Source organism: Heteronotia binoei, chromosome 13, assembly GCF_032191835.1.
Source record: "Heteronotia binoei isolate CCM8104 ecotype False Entrance Well chromosome 13, APGP_CSIRO_Hbin_v1, whole genome shotgun sequence".
Classification (NCBI taxonomy): Eukaryota; Metazoa; Chordata; class Lepidosauria; order Squamata; family Gekkonidae; genus Heteronotia; species Heteronotia binoei.
The window spans coordinates 61,615,872-61,631,524 of NC_083235.1; the positions used below are offsets into that span (position 1 = coordinate 61,615,872).

General features: G+C 43.7%; 1 protein-coding gene across 1 annotated transcript; it reads right to left on the minus strand.

Annotated features, from left to right (window-relative positions):
- Positions 1-494: 494 nt before the first annotated feature.
- On the minus strand, positions 495-9,832 carry BIRC5 (baculoviral IAP repeat containing 5). Its single transcript, XM_060251917.1, has 4 exons — positions 9,594-9,832; positions 6,429-6,538; positions 1,399-1,516; positions 495-754 (listed from the first exon to the last, which is right to left on the minus strand). The coding sequence occupies exons 1-4, from the start codon at positions 9,699-9,701 to the stop codon at positions 671-673; spliced, it is 420 nt and encodes a 139-aa protein (XP_060107900.1). The 5' UTR covers positions 9,702-9,832; the 3' UTR covers positions 495-670.
- Between the last annotated feature and the right edge of the window lie 5,821 nt (positions 9,833-15,653).

A 15,653-nucleotide genomic window follows, 5' to 3' on the forward strand; every position in this document is an offset into this window, starting at 1 on the left:
GGGCAGGAAACAGAAGTAACTACCCACACAAGGCTTCTGAATTGCCATAACCTCAATGTCTGAGTGATGTGGCAGCGTTACAATCGCAACAAGAAGATGGCTTTACTCTTACAAGAATCAAAGTTTGTGTGAGAGACAACAAGCACTAAGAGAACATGAACAACTTTCTGTATTCTCTTTAAAAGGCCCAGATGACGAATCATCTGACCACCTTTGCCAGAGCACAGGATGGGAATTGCCAAAAGAAGCAGGGCCTGGCAGCAACAAAACCCTTCCCCTTTGTTCTGAGACTATGGGGTGAACAAGGCAGCAAGGGCCAGACAGAGGATGGAGGGGAGCGTGTCTCCCCGCCCCCCCAGGACGGAAGAAATTTGCAGTCTTCATTCAGTTTTTATGGCAACTGGACTGCAGCAACTGTTGGGAAAGCGAGAAGTCTTGGGAAAGTGTCATATGTACTAAGTAGCCTTGACAAACAATCTGTCCAAGCACAATAATTTGAAACCAGTAATATTTATTACAAAACAAATAAGAAAAAAAATATCCACAAAGAGGAAACATGGGAAGCTCCTGCAATGGATAGAAATGCAGCCATAGAACTATTTACCATCTGCTCACAGCCAGTTTGTAAGAAGCAACAATAATTTCACAACATCCAAAAGCACCAATAGTTCTATTTATGCAATCGGCTGATTTCTGAGCGCACACGTGATGCATGCTTCTCGAATTCGTGGACTTTCTGTATAGTGAGCTTTTTCTAAAAAAGAACAGAGGGAAGAAATCCTGTTAGAAAGATAAGGCACTTTTTAATTACAGGAAAAACTAAAGGTCAAGAAGACAACTCAAAACAGAGAAGATCTTTCAAACAAGAGCATTGACCTGGTTACAACGCAATGACCAAAACATCACCTGCAAACTAGACAGACAGATCTAGGATCACAAGACCTTGCGTTGCAAGGCTTAGGACCAGAGTATCTGAAAGACAGTATTCTCCCATATGTTCCTATTGAGAAGATCACAGAAAGAGGCTCCCTCTCCTACCTGTTTCATCAATCAAAGAAGCTCATTTGGTGGGAAAACAAGAGAGGGCCTTTTCACTGTCAGCCCCATGGTTCTGGAATAAACTCCTAGAAAGACTCACCCGGCCTCTCATTCTTGATGTTTAGGAGGCAGCTAAAGACAGTTTTATTTCTATTGGAATTTGATAAGTTTTTTCTTCCTATTAGCAGTTTTAATTATTTTTTTTAATTAGTGGTTTTATACATTTAAGTATTTTTCTTATTTAAATTGTAAACCCTCCAGAGTTCCTACAGGTTGCAAAGATGGCTACTTTTTAATAAATATTAATTTTAGTTACAACGGATCAGTAGGATAAGATGACTGTCTAGAAGCCATACATACAGTCAGATTCTTCATTCTCTCTTTCTGCAGTTTTATGAACTCATGTATAGTCAAGTCAGCCACATCCTTCTTGAGAGCAAGAAATGCACAGCTGGGGGAGTGTTTTCGGTGCTCTTCCCTAGAAATCAGGAGGATAAACAATATCAGAGCGATGGACCTCAAAGAATAAAGAAGACGTCTAGAAGCAACCTCTGGTACTGTTCCATTATACTACCGTTCTAACCGTTTTGTAAAAATGCCTTCCTGAACATTTCTGTTTTGCACATTCTGTAAAGTGACAAAAGTATAGGATAGAGATGGGAATGAACCTAGTTTCACGATAAACATCACCAGTTTGTGGTTCACAAATTAGAGATAAGTGCCCATCCCTATTCATGACCCTCCCACACCCCTGCATGTGCATCAGAGGGTTGTGGGGTTCATGTTGGGAAGTCATTTCAGCAACCCTTTTTGCTCCAACCCCCCATTCCCAAGTGTTCCCTTTAAATGACTTTTGCAAGCTGCTACTAGCAGAAAGGAGGAAAGATCTCAGGCATGTCCCTGAACCTCACAAACCAAATTGATTCAGTAAACAGGGAGGTCTGTGGTTCATATAACCTCACTAATGACAAACCAGGACAAACCTCCATTTCCCCAGTTTGTGCCCATCCCTAGTATGGAAGTCTTCCAGAAGAATGTCCACGCAACATTTAGTGTCACTGCATCAGTCGGAGAAAGTCTGTTAAGTCTTGCTGTCAAAATGCATTGTACTTATCCCATTTAACCCTACCTGGTTACGCAATTCTTCATCAAGCCCATACTGGAAGATGAGGAAAAGCGGGGACTATCCTTCTCTGTGAGTCTTTCCTGTTTCATTAGTTCCCAGTACAAACTGTTGTGGCAACTGACTGTGTCTCCCTTATGCTAGGGTACAGAGACACATTAAGTATTTTTCTTGTTTATTACCAGCCACTTAATTTCCTCATTGGTGCTTTGTCTGAGCTGGCGGAGGCGATAACAGGCTGCGATGGAGACCTCAGACTGATTGTTCTGAGGCTCTTCAACATTCACACCAAAGGTACTTTTGTATAGTGGAGCAAACAACAAACACCCAATTTCATTTGGCTGAAGGCCTCTTTATTAACAGTAACTGTAGGACAGGTAACTTGGCTATTGCAATAAGGAATAACTATACTTAAGCTGTTTCTAGAGCTGTAGGCCAGGGTTGTCCTGACCTGGTTCTGTAGATTCTTAGAAGGCCCTACACTCCTCCAGGCTGCTAGCAGGGAGACTGAGAAGTACTGAGTCCCTCCTATTCTCCTGCTTGCTGCGAGACCTACTAGGATGCTCTCTAAAGAGGCAATACAAAACAGATACCTTGTTCTAGACAAGTTTATGCTTTCATAATCTCTTTGGGTACCACGAGTCTCACTGAGGTTGTGACAGGCCCAACACATGAAAAAGGACATCTCTTGGACTTATTTTTTAGCACTGAACCTTTGAGGAAGGTCTAATTTGGAACCTGGATGTTCAGTCTGTGTCATGGTCTGATCACCATCTCCTCAAGGTACAGGTAAATGTGGCACCAAACGTCTGCTGGGGCAGGGGGTCTGTTAAAATGGTCTGTTTGATGCAGACTTACTGGATTCCAGAACACTTTGGGGGATTTTAGGATCCCAGATTATAGCTCTGTTGAGACCACAATGGTAATCTGAAGTGGAAAGCTCCAGGAAGCTATTTGTTAGAATTGCCCCTCTTTCATTTTCCCACCATCAAGGTAGACTCCATCATCTTGGTTTATCACATAGCTGGATGACTCGAAGAGCACAGAGAGAAGGTGGAAAATTGAGAGTGAATCTGACACTGTCTGCTATAGAGTTGATTGGAAGGCCTATGGGGCAGTGGTAACAGCAGCAAAGAATCTTATTTCTCTACCGCTGTGGCAGCTAGTTCATTACTGGCTTATTTAGGATATTCAGATACTTGCCAGCTCTTAAGACTGAGCCACCTGGTGGGAAGGGCGGGATATAAATCTCTAATAAATAAATAAAATAAATAAATAAATAAATTCTAAGGATTTTGCAAAGTTGTTTTGCTGATCAAATTTCCCAAATACATTCAGATTTTGATACTAGCTGTAATACGGATGAGGCAGTAGAAATGTCCAGTGCACCATCTGGTCCATTTATTGATCATTTTGCTTTGTTACCACGAGGGATATTGACAGGATCCCAGGATCTAGGAAGGTCACCACGTGTACTCTGGATCCCCATTTCCTGGTTGTGGAAATCTTTTATAGATCACATTACATTATAAATCAATCACTGACCAAGGGTACCTTTCTTCAATAATTATGCATCCAGCACTTTAAAAACCATCACTCGATGAGTTGTGGCCCATGATCATCCCATCTCTTATTTGCCCTTTCTGGTCAGGATGACTGAAAAGAGCAGCTGTAGAACAGCTCTAGGTCTTCCTGGAAGGCACATTCTCTTGACTCTTTTCAGTCTGGTTTCAGGCCAGGCTATAAGACAGTGATGGCACTGATGGCTTTAGATAATCTCCATTTGAATGTAGACAAGGACTATGCCTCCGTGTTGCTTCTATTGCATTTATCTGCTGCTTTCGATACAGTGGAACACGCCATCTTGTTGAGATGTTTGGAGGTAGAAGTAGGTGTCAAATGATGTGCTTTGGTCTAGTTCAAATCTTTCCTTAGAGGCTTGTCAATGTAGGACTTGTGGAATTCCACAAGGCTCATATGAACATATGAAGCTGCCTTCTACTGAATCAGACCTTCGGTCCATCAAAGTCAGTATTGTCTTCTCAGACTGGCAGCGGCTCTCCAGGGTCTCAAGCTGAGGTTTTCCACACCTATTTGCCTGGACCCTTTTTTGGAGATGCCAGGGATTGAACTTGGGACCTTCTGCTTCCCAAGCAGATGCTCTACCACTGAGCCACCGTCCCTCCCTGACAGTGCTCAGTTGCATATGCTATTTAATCTCTATGTAAAACCCTTAGAATAAATCATTTTTTGTTTTGGAGTTGTGTCATCAATATGCTAACAATACTCAGCTTTATATTCCTTTGTCCAAGCAGCCCAACGCTAACGTAGAGGTACTGAGCCAATGCCTGCCTGCTGTGGTTAAACATGAACAAACTGAAATGGAGTGCTGACAAGTCAGGGGTGATGCCGGTTGGGAAGTCTAAGGTCTTGGATGGCACTATGCTTCTTAATTTGATGGGGTTCAGCTGACCCTTGCTAACTCAGTTATGAGTCAAGAGGCTATACTGGACCTAAGATTACTGCCAGAGAAGCAAGTTACTTCAGTGGCAAAAATTGCTTTCTACCATCTTGGTTTGGCTTCACTTCCTTGACCAGGCTGACCCGATCATGTGGATTCATGCCAAAGTAACTTCAAGATAAGACTATTGTAATGTACTTTATGTGTGTCTGACCTCAAAGACAATCTGAAAACTCTACCTGGTACAGAAGAAGTTCAATTATCAGGAACTAGGCAGAGTATGCATATTATGTCCAATGTGTAGTCATTCCGTTGTTTACCACTTAGTTCCCATGTCCAATTCAAGTACTGGCTATCACCCCAAAAACCCTTTATGGCTTAGGCCACACTGATGTAAAGGACTGCCTCTCCCAAAATGCCGAGCTGCAACAGCTGCACTCATTTGATTAAAGCCTTCTAAAGGTGCCACATGGATAAGATCACAGCTGCCTGTACAGCATTCTCTTTTGTGGTTCCCACCTTATGGTTTGGCTTGCCTGAAGGTGGGAAGGTTCCCACACATATATCACATAGGTTATGGTACTGTTTCTTGTAATGCATTTCTTGTTTTTATTGCATTATTTTCTAAATTCTGTGATCTGACTTTTGCTGTTCTTATGTCATACTATTTTTATTGCATTGTTTTCCAACTTTCTAAGCTAATTTTATTACCATGTTTGTACACTGTTTCTATTGCCTTGTTAAATGTTGTAATCCACCTTGAATCCCAGTGAGAAAGGACACTTTATAAATAAAGAATGGTGCAGAAGCATTCCTTTAGAAAATGATAGGTTGTATTTCCTTTCATTCTCAATGTTAAAACCAGTCCTGGTGTTTGCACAGCCCCCATTCATTCTGCAGCAGTCCCAAACCACTATATTGTATGGTACAAAAGGATCTTGGTACGCTGAAGCCATCTGCTTTTCTGTATAGCAAGGACTGCTTGCATATTACAGCACATTATAAAGAATGTCCATTGGGTTGCAGTTGCTTTTAATTAATCAGTTTTACTGATTTTATGTGTATTTTTTGTTGTACATCACCTAGAGCCCGGCGTTGGCCAGGTTGAGTATATTCACAAATTTAATAAATAATAATAATAATATGTAGTCCCCCAAGTTAAAGTACTATGGATGCCCTCTAACTGAATGAGATCATAAAAAAGTTGAAGAAACAAGGAACAGATCTCCTACACCTGATCTTTAGGATGAGTCAGATCTAAGCAATGTTTTCTAGCTGCCATTAGTTATATTTACCAACAATGTCCATGATGGGTTCACTTTAAGAGACCATGTACCGCAGAACGTAAGTCATCACACTTGATAAACACAATTCAGCTGCCAAGCAATTCCAAGGCTTTAGATACATCACTTCCCTTTGCATATTTCAATCCAAAATTCAAGAGAGCCCTTATTGGCATTATAGCTTACAGAGCAGCTATGAGGATTCACCCTGGTTACTGCCATATGTGCCGTAGTCTAAGAAAGGTGGCACAGATTAATTTGCCCTCAAATGAAGTTCATTCCACACAGAACTATTTAAGCACCTGTTATGATGGACAGTTACCAGGCAATCTAGCCACAACGTTACCTTGCTTGCCCTTCAATTACAGTGCTGTGATAGTTTTTTTGCAAAAAAAGAGGACACCTGAAACCACCAAACACCTTATATCATCAGTGAAATGCTACACTTTGCAACATCAACATACTTCATCCTAAACGCTAGGATCTGGGCTAGCAAATAAAGATCTGATTGTAAGATACTCACATAGGGTCATCATCGGGCTCCCATCCCTCTAATTCTTTAAAACAGAAGAAGCACTGAGCCACATCGGGGGCATTGTCACCAGGACAGTGAATGAATCCAGCTTTTGCCATCTGGATTGGGAAATGAATACATGAACACATGAAACTGCTTTATATTGAATCAGACAATTGGTCCATCAAGGTCAGCATGTTCAGAATGGCAATGGCACTGCAGCATCTCTGGCAAACCTCATCTGATGCATCTGCATTTATCTCCGTTTTCTCCCCTGCTGGGATTCAAAGCAGTTTAGGAACATTATTCTCCCCCTCCTCCATTTTATCACAACAATCCTGTGAAATAGGCCAGTTTGAAAGTTTGTGATGGGCATAAAGTCACCAAGCAAGCTTCCATGGTAGAAGCGGGGATTCAAAACTGGGCCACGCAGGGTCCTAGTCCACTACTCCATCCACTATTCCATACTGGCTCTTGACGGCAATGCCAAAGATTGAACCTGGGACATTCTACATGCCAAGCAGATACTCTAACTCTACTGAACCACAGCCCTTCCCCAAAGAGAGTTATTTAGCAAGAGCATGCCACATAGCTGGAAGCCGAGGAGAGATTGTTTGACTGCAAGACTCCATGGCCCAGAGAATCTTATGCGCTGAGGCAATATCCTTCAGCATCACATACACTCCACAAAAGCCCATTGGTTCAACACTTGTACCTTTGTTACTGCTTGACATTTGTCTTCTGTGGCATTAAAGCTAAGAAAGCAACATACAAGCATTTAGGGTTTCAAGAGAGTAATTAAACAATGTTTTGAAATAATCAGAAAGACCCATATGAGAATTACCGGTAACAAAATATTTAAGATAGCATTGTAGCTAAAAATAATAGAAAACCATTCAATAATAAAAAGGCTTGAATGGAACATCCAGTGCATTGGATAGAAATATAATAAATTCTAAGACTTAGGGGGAGTTGTTTTCACTTTGTAAGAACCAGGTTGCTACCCTGTAAAAGTAATTTAGATCATTTGATCTACAGAGCAATAATGCAAGCTGATTAAAGTCTTGCACCACTAAACTCAGAAGTCATTTGAACTAACAACAAGAAACAGGCCTTGTACATACAAAACCTTGCACAGCAAATATCTAAAACTTAACAGAAACTGTACAGATGAGTGATTATGTATTCACTACAGAATTCTGGGTATCTGACAATTAGTCTTAAAGAGCATACCACTACAATTTCAAAAATCAGATCAGTTAAATGCAGAGATGTCAGAAACTGTCAATCACAAGACTGCTGGATATCATGGACTTGCACCTTCTTGTAATTTTACAGGCGCAAGAATTTTACACAGGTCTCTTAGCAATAACACACATAACTGGCCACTAAGCTTACTACATATTACAATTACATGTCCAAGCCAGTCTTAAAGAATTCTACCATCAGTTAGAACAAGTCTGACATTAACAGCATTTACAAGCAGGGTATTCAAGAGGGCTCACCAGAGAGAACCTCACATAGCTCCATAATTCCTCCCCATGACAGCCCCCACAACTCTGCTCTTTTACTTTGTTCCTTCTTTCCAACCCACCCTCATTCCATCTGCCATTTTCCCTCCCATCCATCCATCCTTTTCCCTTGCAGATTTTGTTTTTTTTGCTTTCTTGACTCCCTCCAGTCCCCATTTCCCATCATTTGCTCCATTTTTTTTGTTTCTCCCCCCTAACTCTTCCTACTTGCTTTGTAGGCCTGCCCACTCCTTCATTCCCCAATTTACGGTACCGCCAATGTTCCAATAAAGGTGTAGCAGCCATAACAGATTACCAGAATTTTCAAGGCAATCCAAAATGGTATTCAAGGCAAATCCAAGATCTCATGAGGAAATCCAGTGAGCTCTCCGTATTTCAACCTTTTGTTTATCCCCCCTATTGTTTTTCAATTTAAGATTTATCTGTAAACCTGTGGGTTCCCCCAAATTTATAGAAAGAGCTCCCTCTTCTGCTTTTGGCCCAAACCTGTAGATTTAGATAGTTATTTTTTTATTTAGACAGTTAGATTTAGATAGTTATTATACCAAGTTAGGCCACTGCTTCACCTAGCTCAAAACTAGCTCCTCGGACTGGAGATGGCTATCCAGGGTGTCAGGAAAAGAAAGGCCTCGCCCAGCAGTTGAACAAGACCTGGACTCAAACCCCGACTCAGTCAAAAAGCTCACTCAATTACCTTTGACTAGCTAACCTCAAAGTGCTGTTGGGAAGAAGTGGGAGAAACCTATCTATGCCACCCTCAGCTGCTTTGGCCAAACACTCAGTATCCTTTGAACAGGAGAAATGAGGGGGTGAACCGAGGCCCTTTTGCATACAAAGCACTCTTCCGCAAACTCTTCCCAAGAGAGGTGCGTTACAGCTAGGGTTGCCAATCCCCAGGTGGGGGCAGGGGATCCCCTGGTTTGGAGGCCCTCCCCCCGCTTCAGGATCATCAGAAAGTGGGGGGAGGGGAGGGAAATGTCTGCTGGGAACTCTGTTATTCCCTATGGAGATTTATTCCCATAGAAAATCATGGAGAATTGATCTGCGGGTATCTGGGGCTCTAGGGGGGGGGCTGTTTTTTGGGGTAGAGGCACCAAATTTTCAGTATAGCATCTAGTGCCTCTCCCCAAAATACCCACCAAGTTTCAAAAGGATCAGATCAGGGGGTCCAATTCTATGAGCCCCCAAAGAAGGTGCCCCTATCCTTCATTATTTCCTATGGAAGGAAGGAATTGAAAAGGTGTGCCGTCCCTTTAAATGTGATGGCCAGAACTCCCTTTGGAGTTCAATTATGCTTGTCACAGCTTTGCTCTTAGCTCCACCCCTAATGTCTCCTGGCTCCACCCCCAAAGTCTCCTGGCTCCATCCCCAAAGTCCCCAGATATTTCTTGAATTGGACTTGGCAACCCTAGGTAGAGTTCAAAAGAACGACCTCTTTGCACTTACAGCCCTGAGCAATGTGGTTGCTGGAACTTCCCGCTCGAGCCCCTTCTCGCCCGCTTTGGAGGAGTTGTGGCACGCCCTCCTTTGAAAGGCAAAACAAAGTGGCAAAGCCTGAGCAGGCCCCAGGGGTGCCTTCTTCCCTGCAGAGCTGGAGGAGGTCGCATGGAGGGGCATCAACTGTGATAAACGTCGCTCTTACCTGCTCTGGAGTGCAAAGGCATCCATCGTTGAAAGGCCACTGCGCGAAAGTACCGACGCGGCCCTCGACTAGGAACGGCTTGATCCGCTCAGGCAGCTCAGAGGACATGATGAAGTCAGCGGTAGATATTCAAACGGCAGCGGGGGGAAAAATGAGACACACCCGCCGAGCATTTGCCACGCCTTCTGACGCCGAGAATGCTGGGACATGTAGTCTGCACAGTTACTCAGCGGGGAGGGGCTTTCTTCCGCACAGGAGATGTTTAAAAACTATAATGAGTCTTGTAGCCCGGGAAAGACTGACTTATTTATAGCTGCATATAGCCTCATAGATCAGGGCTTACGTCGTATGATTAAAAAGTGTGTGGCCAAAAACGGGGGTGGGGAGTGCAAGCAATGTAGTCAAAAGATAGATCCAAGTGGGCAGCCTTGTTGGTTTGAAGCAGCAGAACAAAGCAGGAGTCAAATGGCACCTTTAAGACCAACCAGTTTTTATTCAGGACATAAGCTTTCGTGTGCTGTCTTAAGCGCACTTCATCAGACGAGGGGATCAGGTATTGTGAGCTGAAATACAAGCAGTTTGTTGATAAAGAGGACAAACTAACTGATCACTTGGTCACATAGAACAGTGTGGCTTGGCCCTTTGGTCTGGATAGCCATAAAAGGTAATAAAATTTCCTGCCAAATGGTCTTTCTGCAAATCTAGGTGAATCACAAAAGGACATGTATATCACAGTTGTAGTCCACCCAATCTACTTAACATCAATCTATACATTATAAACATCATTCTCGTCTGCCATTAGAAAACAAGAATACATAAAATGAAAATGGGTTGAGTATATGTAATGAGATAAATAGCCAATATCCCTTATTTGAGTATGTCAATATAAAGCATTATTCTGATACACTATTATAGAAGAGAAATACATTGGAATACTGTGGATGTATAGCTATACTCACTGAGAGTGGGTTTAGCATATGTAAGGAGATAAAAAAACAATATCCCTTGTCAAAAAGCGATGAAATGCAAGCTGTACAGTCTGTGACACGTCTGTGCAATGTTCAGTTCTATACAGGGTTCTATATGGTGTTGGAAAATACCTGAAGACTGGGGGGTGGGGGAAGGTGTGGATTCGAAAGAAGGGGGGATTGAGGAGGGCAGGGGCCTCAGTAGTCGACCCTTCAAATCAGCCATTTTCTGCCAGCTGGAAATCAGTTGTAAAAGTGGGAGATCTCCAGGCCCCACCTGGAGGCTGACCGCCTTACTTCCATACAGGGGGATGTACTAAAAGGAATGACAGGATTGCCTGACCTGCCTGGAGAAGAGAAGACGTCTAAGGTAAGACAGTCTTGAGTTTTTATTTTAGTTAGTAAAAGGACTTTTTAAGACTCAGAGTCCCTTTACTTATCCAGATTTGGGTGGGTGAGTACTGGGTAGCTTATTTGGGGTTAGGGTAAGGGGGTTCTGCTGGGGGTGGAGGTCTGGGGTGGGGGGGGTTGCCAATTTGCCCATATCTTACTTTAGTGAGAGGACTTTTAAAAGTGCAGTGTCCTTTTACTTTTCCTGATTTGGGTGGCTTGGATTTCTTGGGGTTAGGATGAAGGTTTTTTGCGGGGGAGGGGTTGGTAAAGTTCGTGTATTGTTAAAAGTCAAGTTTTTTACTGTTTTAAAAGGATTCTGTGTTTGATTTGTTGCTGCTGTGTTGTGCTGCTGTTCCTTTTCTCTTCTGGTTCTTGGCGGGGAGGGGAGGGTTGTTTGGCCTAATTTTCATTGTTGAAAAGGTCACTTTAACAGTTGAGTTTGTTGGCCTTTTCTCAGTGATGTTTGGATCTGTTGTTGTTGTTTGGATCTGTCCACCGCTTCTCTTGTCCACTTCGCATCCTATATCAACAATCTGCTGGAACCCAAATAATGATAGACAATTCACTAAAAAATATTTTTTTACACTAACAACAGTTTAGGTATATTGAATGCTAAACAAAAAGCAGATTCACGGTTGCAATGCTTTATAGTATGCTCCAATATAGTTAAACATAAGAGAAGCCATGTTGGATCAGGCCCATGGCCCATCCAGTCCAACACTCTGTATCACACAGTGGCCAAAAATTTATATACGTTCTAACCCGACTGCTCAGCAATTTCATTGAATGCCCACGAGTTCTTGTATTGTGAGAAAGGGAGAAAAATACTTCTTTCTCTACTTTTTCCATCCCATGCATAATCTTGTCAATATCATGACAATATCATGTCACCCCGCAGTCGACGTTTCTCCAAGCTAAAGAGCCCCAAGCGTCAACGTGGCAGATGAGGTTCAATGTAGCCAAGTGCAAAATAATGCACATTGGGGCCAAGAATCCCAGCTGCAAATACAAGTTGATGGGGTGTGAAGTGGCAGAGACTGACCAAGAGAGAGATCTTGGGGTCGTGGCAGATAACTCACTGAAAATGTCAAGACAGTGTGCGATTGCAATAAAAAAGGCCAACGCCATGCTGGGTATTATTAGGAAGGGAATTGAAAACAAATCAGCCAGTATCGTAATGCCCCTGTATAAATCGATGGTGCGGTCTCATTTGGAATACTGTGTGCAATTCTGGTCACCACACAAATCATTTATGAACAAGTTAAAGAGCACGGGACCCAGTATGGAGCCCTGTGGCACTCCACTGCTTACCGTCCTCCACTGCGAAGACTGCCCATTTATACTCACTCTCTGCTTCCTATTAATTAGCCAGTTTTTGATCCACAAGAGGACCTGTCCTTTTACTCCATGACTCTCGAGCTTACTAAGGAGCCTTTGATGAGGAACTTTATCAAAAGCTTTCTAGAAGTCAAGGTAAACAATATCTATTGGGTCTCCTTTGTCCACATGTTTGTTCACCCCCTCAAAGAAATATAACAGGTTAGTGAGGCAAGATCTTCCCTTCCAGAACCCATGCTGAGTCTTCCTCAATAACTCGTGTTCATCAATGTGCCTACTCATTCTGTCCTTGATAATGGTTTCTACCAACTTTCCTGGTATTGAAGTCAGACTGACTGGCCTGTAGTTACCCGGATCACCTCTGGAACCCTTTTTAAAGATGGGGGTGACATTTGCTACCTTCCAGTCCTCAGGAACGGAGGCAGATGTCAATGAAAGATTACATATTTTTGTCAGAAGATCCACAAGTTCAACTTTGAGTTCTTTCAGAACTCTTGGATGTATGCCATCCAGACCTGGTGACTTATTAGTTTTTAATTAGTTCAGTCAAGTCTAGTCAGAAAGAATTTAATCCCAGTGATTCAAATAAAAAGAGGGGGGGAGTAGGAACCCCCCCCCCAAAATCCAAAAGATGAAATAAAAATTTCAAAAATACATTATAATCCAACGATATATTTGCTGGCCATCCAAATTCCATTAGGGAGAGCCATATGGTCCAACAGAAGCTTAACAATCCACCAAAAGAAGGGAAAAATGAAAAACTAGATTCAAAAATATACTGTAATCCAACCATGTATTTGTAAATCACCCAGATCTTGTATTCCATTAAGAAAAAACCATATACTTCATCTGTAATTTTGTAATCCACCCATGAGATCAAACACAAACCAACAAAAGGAAAAAAAAACACAGCAACCAAGCTTTTAAAAAGACTTCACAGTTACTCTCCCTGAAGGCAGGAGGTGTGTAATTCCTGGAATAAAATATGCAGCTCCTCTTTATAATCCATTGTCTTGAGCATGCACCTCTGAGTAGATGCTTAAGACCAACAAAGTTTTATTCAAGATGCATATTTTCCATCCATTATCACAGCAACATTCCTCCATATACTAAACTCAGCAGAGTTATACTCACAATACATATCTTCCAGCTTCCTGCAACTGAGCTCCACCAATCCCTCTCTGCCTTTTGAGTCTCTGGTCAGAAATGCCACAACAGCCAAACTTCACAGCTAGAGGAAATCATTTGCATGCCATTCATTTTTATTTTTTTATTTTTTTTATTTCTGATTTATATCTTGCCCTTCCCAACAAGTGGCTCAGGGCGGCTCACAGCACAATATTTCACAAAGTAACATTTAAGGATAAAACAGTTAAAATTAATTAATACATTTAAAATTATAAAATATTATAAAACATTTAAAATTATAAAGCATTTAAAACATTTAAAACATTAGGGACAGCAACCTCTAATATGACTACACCTGGTTTCCTGTACCAGCTAGTCATAGGCCAGCCAGAAGAGGGTTGTCTTACAGGCCCTGCGGAACTGGGCAAGGTCCCGCAGGGCCCTCACCTCCTCCGGCAGCTGGTTCCACCAGGAGGGGGCCGCAACAGAAAAGGCCCGGTCCCTGGTAGATTTTAGGCGGGCTTCTTTTGGCCCGGGGATAACTAGGAGATTTCGAGTTCCCGATCTCAGTACTCTCTGGGGCACATGTGGGGAGAGACGGTCCTTCAGATAGGCAGGTCCTAGGCCATATAGGGCTTTAAAGGTAATAACCAGCACCTTGTACCGGACTCGGTAAGCTATTGGCAGCCAGTGCAGATCCCGGAGCCCTGGCCGAATGTGCTCCCTTCTTGGGAGTCCTAACAACAGCCGGGCCGCGGCATTCTGCACTAGCTGTAGCTTTCGGGTTCAGCACAAAGGCAGCCCCATGTAGAGAGCATTGCAGTAGTCCAACCTCGAGGTGACCGTGGCGTGGATCACTGTTGCTAGATCGTCGCGCTCCAGGAAGGGGGCCAACTGCCTTGCCCGCCTAAGATGAAAAAAAGCGGACTTGGCAGTGGCTGCTATCTGAGCCTCCATCATTAAGGAGGGCTCCAATAGTACCCCCAGGCTTTTGACCCTGGCCGCCGCCATCAGCGGCGCACCCTCAAAAGCTGGAAGGGGGATTTCCCTCTCCGGACCCCGACGACCCAAGCAAAGGACCTCTGTCTTCGCTGGATTTAGCTTCAGCCCGCTCAGTCTGAGCCATCCAGCCACTTCCTGTAGTGCCCGGTCTAGATTTTCTGGGGCGGAGACCGGTCGGCCGTCCATAAGTAGATAGAGCTGGGTGTCATCAGCGTACTGGTGACAACCCAGCCCATACCTTCGGGCAATCTGGGCAAGGGGACGCATAAAATTGTTAAATAACATCGGGGAGAGAACCGCCCCCTGAGGCACTCCGCAATCAAGCGTGCGCCTCCGGGATAGCTCACCCTCAATCGCGACCCTTTGTCCCCGACCTTCGAGGAAAGAGGAAAGCCACTGTAAAGCTGAATCCCCGCGTCGGCGAGGCGGCAGGTCAGTAACCGATGGTCGACCGTGTCGAATGCGGCCGACAGGTCCAACAACATCAGCACCGCCGAGCCGCCCCGATCCAGATGCCGTTGAAGGTCATCCACCAGGGCGACCAACACCGTCTCCGTCCCATGACCCGGGCGAAAGCCGGACTGGAGTGGGTCAAGGACGGAAGCGTCCTCCAGGAAAGTCTGTAACTGCATCGCCACTGCCCTCTCAATAAGCTTGTCCAAAAAGGGCAAGTTTGAGACCGGCCGGTAATGCGCCAATTGGGCCGGGTCTAAGGTTGGTTTTTTCAAGAGGGGGCGGACCACTGCCTCTTTGAGTGGCGTTGGAAAATGCCCTTCCATCAGGGATCTATTTATGATATCCCGTATAGGATATCTAAGCTCCCTCTGGCAAGATTTAATAAGCCAGGAGGGGCAAGGGTCCAAATTGCAGGTTGTTGGGCGTTCAGATAAGAGAATCCTGTCAACTTCCTCCAGGCTGAGAGGACCAAAGCCATCCAGAACACAATCCGAAGACAGGCCCGGAGCCTCGGTTTCACTAACTGCCTCAATTATGGCGGGGGGGTCGGGGCGGAGTGACGCGATCTTATCCGCAAAGAATTTCACAAAAGCCTCACAGCCGATCTCCAATTCAATAGAATTTGGTCTGCCTTGTGGCAGTGTCGTAAGATTCCGAATTATATCAAACAATTGTGCCGGGCGCGAAGTTGCGGATGCAATCTTAGTCGCAAAGTATGTTTTCTTTGCGGCTTTGACTGCCATCTCATAGGATTTCAAACTCTCTCTATAGGATG

Excerpts from the sequence above, each read along its gene's own strand:
- BIRC5 (XM_060251917.1), bottom strand. The coding sequence starts at position 9,701 with ATGTCCTCTGAGCTGCCTGAGCGGATCAAGCCGTTCCTAGTCGAGGGC. Across the intron at positions 6,539-9,593 it reads GCCTTTGCACTCCAGAGCAG|ATGGCAAAAGCTGGATTCAT; the intron begins GTAAGAGCGACG and ends TTCCCAATCCAG. Across the intron at positions 755-1,398 it reads AGAGAATGAAGAATCTGACT|AAAAAGCTCACTATACAGAA; the intron begins GTATGTATGGCT and ends GTTCTTTTTTAG.